Genomic DNA, 7,704 nt, shown 5'->3' on the forward strand with positions numbered 1-7,704 from the left:
AGAAGGAAGGAGGAAGACTGGAAGAGATCGCTACCTAGCGATAAGACCGTTTTGTCTATGTTTATTGTAAATTTTTGTGTGCACTAAAGTATTATCAAACTATCTAGACGACCTTTCGGACTGTCTCTTTTTTTATATTACGCAAGCGAAGCCGTGGACGGAAAGCTAGTTGTTAACAATTTCTATCAGCCCGTATTATTATACTACTCTTTGCTATAATGAATAATTAATTATTTTATAAGCTTCACATTTACATGACAGCGCCCTCTACCTTCACAATGTTATTACTAATAAGGATATAGTACATTTTTAGACTGTTACCAAACGTAATAATAAACTTTGGTGTATATTTTGTACACAAATTTTAAAAATGATATTCACATTACAAATAATTGAAATAAATAAGGAAAAATACAGTGTAAAAAATATTCCGATAAATTGATTCGTTATCATTAAAATAAAACATATAAACAGAATATTTTATATAATCATTATGAAATACGGAACATTATTTATATTTTTGCTCATCATGAATTTACACAAAAATTTTAGGCTAGTAATTATAAGGGCTGAATGTTTATTTTATAACAACAATGAGTCTGTTCTTTAGTTTTTTTTTTTTTAACTTCGGGTGAACAGGTTTTAGTTTATTATTATGGCAATACCAACAAAGTGAGCCATCGCCCTGCTAACGGTGTCATGGCGGTTTGACTTGTTGAAGGTTTTTTTTGCAACAACTTGCAAGTTAATGTGCTTTTATTTTGTTTAATCTTTAATTTCTGTGCAGAATAACTACACAATATTAAAATAGTTAAGAATGCGTGAATACAAAATAGTCGTATTAGGTAGTGGAGGCGTGGGAAAATCCGCCCTGACAGTACAATTTGTACAAGGCATCTTTGTGGAGAAATACGACCCCACCATCGAAGACAGCTATCGGAAACAAGTGGAAGTTGATGGACAACAATGTATGCTCGAAATCCTTGACACTGCCGGCACGGAGCAATTTACAGCAATGAGAGACTTATATATGAAGAACGGCCAGGGTTTCGTGTTAGTGTATTCGATAACCGCACAATCTACGTTCAACGATCTTCAGGACTTGCGGGAGCAAATCCTACGGGTGAAAGATAAGGACGATGTTCCTATGGTGTTGGTCGGCAACAAGTGCGATTTGGAGGCGGAGCGCGTGGTTGGCAAGCAGCAGGGAGCGAACCTCGCAAACCATTTCAATTGCGTCTTCATGGAGACCTCCGCGAAGGCCAAAATCAGTGTGAATGAAGTGTTCTACGATCTAGTGCGACAAATCAACAAAAAGTCCCCCAAAGAGGAAAACAAAAAGAGGTCGAAAAAACCCTTATGTCAACTCCTGTAAGGGCCGCGGCGCTTCCGACCCACTTAGGTATTAAATATTTAATAATTTGAAAGACTTCTCGTACCCGGATTTGGCTATAGTTGGTTCCAAAAGTTACTAGATCGGGTGAGCATGGTTGGGTTTTGATACCTACCATATCTAGAATGTGCATTTGTAAAGCTGATGTATCGTGATCCAGTGCTTAAGAGTGAAATGTGAGCAGACGTTAGATCCATACAGATGGCTCCCTGCGTAAATGTTACAGTTTGCTCCGTGTATGATATAGTTATTCGAGTACATATTACCAGTCTGTGCATTTCACTCTAGAAAATTCCATGTGTATTGTATGAACGCTAAGTTCAGAAGTTTATGCCATCTTTGGTCCAATGTAATTGTTGTACTCATTAAGCTGCATTTTATTAGGTAACAAATTTTCTATTGAAATGAGATTGTGGACTCTGAATGTTTATCATGAGGATGTGATCCACATTAAACTTTAATGTTAAGTTCAGACAGTGTAACAGGATAATACAAATATATATATGTAGCAGAATATAACTATGACATTATTACAACAATTAGTCAATCTTAGTATTTTTTCTCTTTAGCTGTAAATTCCATCATAGATGCTCATTTTGATTATTTAGTAAGCTAAACTTTTCATGACATGTTTTGTGCCTCTGCTTTGTGTAATGAAATAAATGTTATTATTGCAAATATTCTCTATAATAGCTGTTATTGTGGATTGTAAAAATTACCCAATGTCTGAACTTGGTGTTATGCTTATGTATATTAATGTTTAAAACTTCTGAACTTCAGATGAAAGGTTATAGTAGGCTCTAAAGATGCCTAACTCATGCCGTTGGGCCTGAATCTATGTAAAATGTTTATTGATTAAGAATACATTGAATTTTTCAGATATATTATTGTCTTGTTATATTCTACGAGTGTATCGATAGGAAGTTGATGCAACACCATTCGGGACTCTATTGAACAAATTTTAGTGAGCCTTAGGTGATTGCACCCCCCATGTAGTATGTCCAGTGTCTATAGACCCCATAGGCACTCGCCAGACTGTATTCCTTTATAAAGTATAATAAAAATCTAAAAAAAATATCGTTATTGTACATTGGATAAATTTTTATGACTACTGGCTCATTTAAATGTAAATTACTGACATGTGTTGCTACTACTAAAAACCTTGTTAAAGTAATAATTATAATAGGTGTTCAAATATTGTTATGGGATTAGATGTTTCCTCCCCTCTAATTTCAGTTAATGTAAGAATAACTGCACAAGGATATTGGTAAATGACTTGATCTGAGTTGAATTATATTTTTATATATATATCGTGCAAATTTATAAACTTGTATATTTTTATCTTTTCAATCAATAATCGACATGTACAATTAATTTCTTTTTCTTTTGCAAATTTATCAATAAAACCAATTTTAAACATTCATATTGGTGTCGTGTTTATTTGCCTCCTGCTCGTGCATTCAATTCTCAGCAGTCAGCGGTGGCTATCGCGTATGAGCATATGAGTCAGCCGTTCCCCCTCCACTTACGATCAATTGCTTTGGAATTTTAATGGAATCGAATTAATGAAACACATTTTTCATCTACATCTATTTATTCATTTGCCGTGTGTAAAAAAAGTTATCATAGATCGTGTTATTAAAAACTAGACTACATTATTATTGATAAATAAATGGCAGTGTGTGTGGCGGGCGTATGTCGACATTCTAGTAACATAAGAATTGACACAGTCCAATGAAAATGAACACAATACGCCTTATTGACTATGACCTATAAAACAAGCGATCTAATTATAATGTTACAAACACAGTGTTGGATTACGTTATTCAAAATTATTAGAAATGACGCATCCCAGGAGGTGTAACAAGGTCTCATACATAGATCGAGCTCACCATGAGACGCGTCTCACCCAACAGACTAGAAATGTTATAATCGATAATTCTATAGTATTATAAATACGTGTGCATATTCAAAACATTAGGAATGCACAATATTTTATTTTTACAAAACGCTGAAAAATTTCGAATATAAACTAGTTCGGGAACTTAACACAGCACTATCAATAATACGCTGTTATCAACTCAATTTACTTTGCGATAACACAATTATTATGTTGATAAGTTACGTACAAAATTTCATAAAAAATACTGATTTTTTGGAATCTACAGGCTTACATCGTAAAACATTTATAAACCATACTCATAAGGTTAAATAACACGGAACGTTGAAACCCGTGTACCCACTAATTTTCCTGTGACACATAATACATAAAAGGTACTTATAATCTAATGAATACATTTAGATCTCTACCAAGTTCGTGCTACTACACGTGTATTCAAAATACCTTAAATATATAATTTAATAAATACTTCAAACATTAGACGGAACATTTCAAAACAAACATGACTAGAGTTCGAATCACAAAACACCTGGGCTGGAATACAAAAAGTTTATGCGCGATACAATGATGATATCATTAACTATTATATTACTATACTGAAGAGCATGAGAACAATGTGAAAATTACAATTAGTATTCTTACACCTAGAAAATAAATACATTTTACAGGATGTATGTTCAGTGTAAAACACAATTCATGCTTTCCAACTGCATTTCGACCCACGTTTCATTCAATTTGCCTTATTAACGAGTGGCAACGCCAGAACTTATTCTCCTGGGGTCAATGAAGGTCGCATACAGGATTGGCTTCCTTGAATTGTCTCGCTGATACCATAAATAAATATATATTCGATGAATAACTTCATTATAATTTATATTGAATGCGGGTTTTCGTAACATACGGAATACGTGTAGAGCTACATAATACATTCAATTAGTCTAATAAATCGATTGTACCGTGTTTTTTGGGGTCTATAAACTCGGAATTTAATCGAAAAGGAAAAAAAATAATTCATTTATTATTTAGCACGTACGTAAACCAATAAATATATATAAACTTGAAATTAACGTCATTGTAATTCCAAGTAGGTCGTGTCGAAAATCAGTCAGTTTATATTAAAATATACATAACATTATCATGTCAAAGAATCAACCCACATTCATTAAAATGTTCGGGTTTCTCGACATATAGTTAATTTAATATCAAAGTTGAAACGTTGTACAATGTAGGCGCTTCACCCATCAAGGCGAGTTTTAATAAAGTATGTGTAACACGCAGTGACAAAATTTCCTTATAAATATTGATAAATTTAACCGTTTATTGAAATACTTTTAAATCTTACTTCATACGCAAGTTTATAAACACACAAACAGTATTCATGTTGAAATGTCCTAAAATTATTACACGTACTTATAAAGAAAACAATCGCTGTGCCCAAAAACTTCATATCAACATTCCATTACAACTTTCACATAATGAAACTTTAAAAAGATTGGATTATACCGAGAGCAAATACTTCCGTCAATGACGATAAGGGCGGGAAGTAGCGATACGCCACAATTTGTGGGCCACACAATCATACCGACGCATTCGTTTAAAACAATGAAAGTTATTTTAATAAAATTCCGTCAAACGAATGTTATTTGTAACTTGAGACCCGACATCAGAACATCCGAAGGTATATGTAAAATTATGGCGTAGGTTAAAACAAAATTAATAAAATCTAAGGTTAAACGCCTCCATCGTCGTATTTGTATGCATAATGAAACAGCTGACTGTGACCGTTGAGTGTTTTAGTATATATTTTAGTTCGTATATAAATAACTATGATGATGATGATGAAAGTACATTCAAAATCAGCAATACCCTTTTGTATTCTAGCGGTAACACAATATATCTACACATCCTATCCTACTAATATTTTAAATGCGAAAGTCTGTAAGGATGTGTGTGTTTGTTGCTCTTTCACGCAAAAACTACTGAACCGGTTGCAATGCAATTTGGTACGTAGATAGCTGGACAACTGGAATAACATATAGGCAACTTTTTATATTCCTACGGGATACCGACTTACGCGGGTGAAACGCGGGGCGCAGCTAGTATAATATACTCGATAGTGGGCTCGCAACCGCACTGAATCTGACTTTAAAAAACCTTATTTTACATAAAAACGCGTATCAATACAAAGTGTTCCGATCAAACAGCGATAGATACAAGACTCATACATATTCTAACAGTGCATTAAAAACTAGACCATACTAGTTTGCGCAGCTGAGTCATTGATGAAAAAAAACTTCCGTCTTTCTTCCGGTTACTACGACCTTACGGCATCATTACTGTGACTCATATCGCGTAGTACGATTCGTCATTGTTTCTCACGGGGCGTTATTTTGCTAAATATTTAATTAGCTAGGGTTGGATAAAATTTGTCATTGGTGGGCTGTGGATGATTTGTTTTTGTTTGGTCAGTTTTATTTAAAAATAATTTAATTTTATATATGTGAAAGTCTGTACTATACGTTACGCTTTCGCGCTAAACCGGTTATGATGCAATTTAGCATTGAGATAGGTGAAGTTTCGAACTACTTCAAAACTAAAATACCTACACTCTGTACATAGGTACACAACAAAACCATGTTAGACATTGCTCTAGGAACTTCATGCAAGAGGAAGCCTTGCAAAAGTGTATTAAGTGGCTAGAAATAATTCAATGTTCCGTTACTGGAACTCATATTCGTTTTTTGTCCCAAAACTTAAATAGTTATACAAGAAAATTTACAAATATTCAAAACTCGATCCAGAATGTCAACTCTAAAAGATCAACATGATAATCCAATTTAGACTAAAATCTGTATAACATATCTATTACATTAAGACCGATCAGTAGGTACTATATCTCACTACAATACAAATCGTCGTGCGCAGTGGTCCACATATCCACAATACAATTATAATAAATTTAAGGTACAACTAACCATTCGATATATGGTCAATTTTATCATATACTATATCAATAATATAAAGCTGAAAAGTTTGCTTGTTTGTTTTAACGCGCTAATATCAGGAAAATTCTTTCACCATTGGATGTGTAGGTGATCTCTGAGGTCTATATAGGCTATATGTGTACCACGGGCGAAGCCGGGGCGGACCGCTAGTAATTTATAGGATACAACCAAATAATCCCTTGAAATGTATATCCAAATACCTGTTGATTTATAACAAGGAAATATTTTACTCATTCGAATGTTATTGGAAGTAAACATAATAATAAAATTTATGCTAGACTCCGAATATTTAACAATTCCTTAAAAAAATTGAAGACGTTCGTTATCTGAGATCCAATAGAATCGTCAAGGGAAATCAAACAACGCATGTACCCGTGTCTATCATTTTCCTAGAGGGTTACCATGACGTCTTAAAGCAGTACTAATTCCAGTGTGGAAAAATAACAAGAGCTACATAATAATACTGCTTTACGACTTCACGGTAACTCCTCTGATATGAGCATTTTGGATTTTAAATGTTTCTTCCATTTCTTCTAGAAAAATTGCTACGATCTCTGCTTGGTGTCTTTTAGTACGAAAGTTAATGTTCCCAGCGGACTAGATAATTGGAATTTTAACTGCCCAGTATTAATATACTTTAAATATTTAATATTGATCGGTACACTCAATGGACTCATTTTTTCTTTATTTTCATTTAGTTTCTATATCATTTACAATTATAATTAATTCGCAAAGTAAATAAATCAATAATAAATAAATCTTTTTTATTCTTATGTTATACATATAATTCTTAAATAATAAAAAGTGGAAATGTCGACAAACACTTCTGTTAATGTTATGACTTTAGATGTCATGACGTAATTGATTAATTTGGATTCTAGACAATTCAAGAACGTTTTTATATTTAACCATCTACGAATGAAACTTAAAAAGATAAAAAAGAACTCCTTGTAGCACATGTTATCAAAATTCAATAATAAAATATTTACTAGCGGTCCGCCCCGGCTTAGCCCCTGGTACGTATATAGCCTATAGCCTTCCTTAATAAATGGACTATCTAACATTGAAATAATTTTTCAAATACCACCAGTAGTTTTCTTTTCCGGAACACTATAGTCGTTAAAAATTAATTGATTTTTTCTACCGTTAATATGTACCTACTGCCCAATCTGCGATATATTTAATTATTCTTAAAATTTGGTAACAACCATATATTTTTATCCGGATTGGACTAAAAATAAAGGGGACCACACGGAAAGGTACCAAGTTGTATATAATATAAATAATCATCAAAATCACCCATTCGATAGTTCTGAGGCAACATACAGAAAAGAGGCAGTCGCTTTTAGAACCTTTTTTGAAGTTGGTTAAAAACACTTTTTTTTATTATTATTTACGTTGAGTAA

General features: G+C 33.2%; 1 protein-coding gene across 1 annotated transcript; it reads left to right on the forward strand.

Moving 5' to 3' along the window:
* The first annotated feature begins 663 nt into the window (after positions 1 to 663).
* On the forward strand, positions 664 to 2,620 carry LOC119836566 (ras-related protein Rap1). The gene has a single exon (XM_038361951.1). It carries the CDS (start codon positions 818 to 820, stop codon positions 1,373 to 1,375), a length of 558 nt encoding a protein of 185 aa, XP_038217879.1. The 5' UTR covers positions 664 to 817; the 3' UTR covers positions 1,376 to 2,620.
* Positions 2,621 to 7,704: the final 5,084 nt, after the last annotated feature.

Source organism: Zerene cesonia, chromosome 3, assembly GCF_012273895.1.
Source record: "Zerene cesonia ecotype Mississippi chromosome 3, Zerene_cesonia_1.1, whole genome shotgun sequence".
NCBI classification, from domain to species: Eukaryota; Metazoa; Arthropoda; class Insecta; order Lepidoptera; family Pieridae; genus Zerene; species Zerene cesonia.

Excerpts from the sequence above, each read along its gene's own strand:
- LOC119836566 (XM_038361951.1), top strand. The coding sequence starts at position 818 with ATGCGTGAATACAAAATAGTCGTATTAGGTAGTGGAGGCGTGGGAAAA.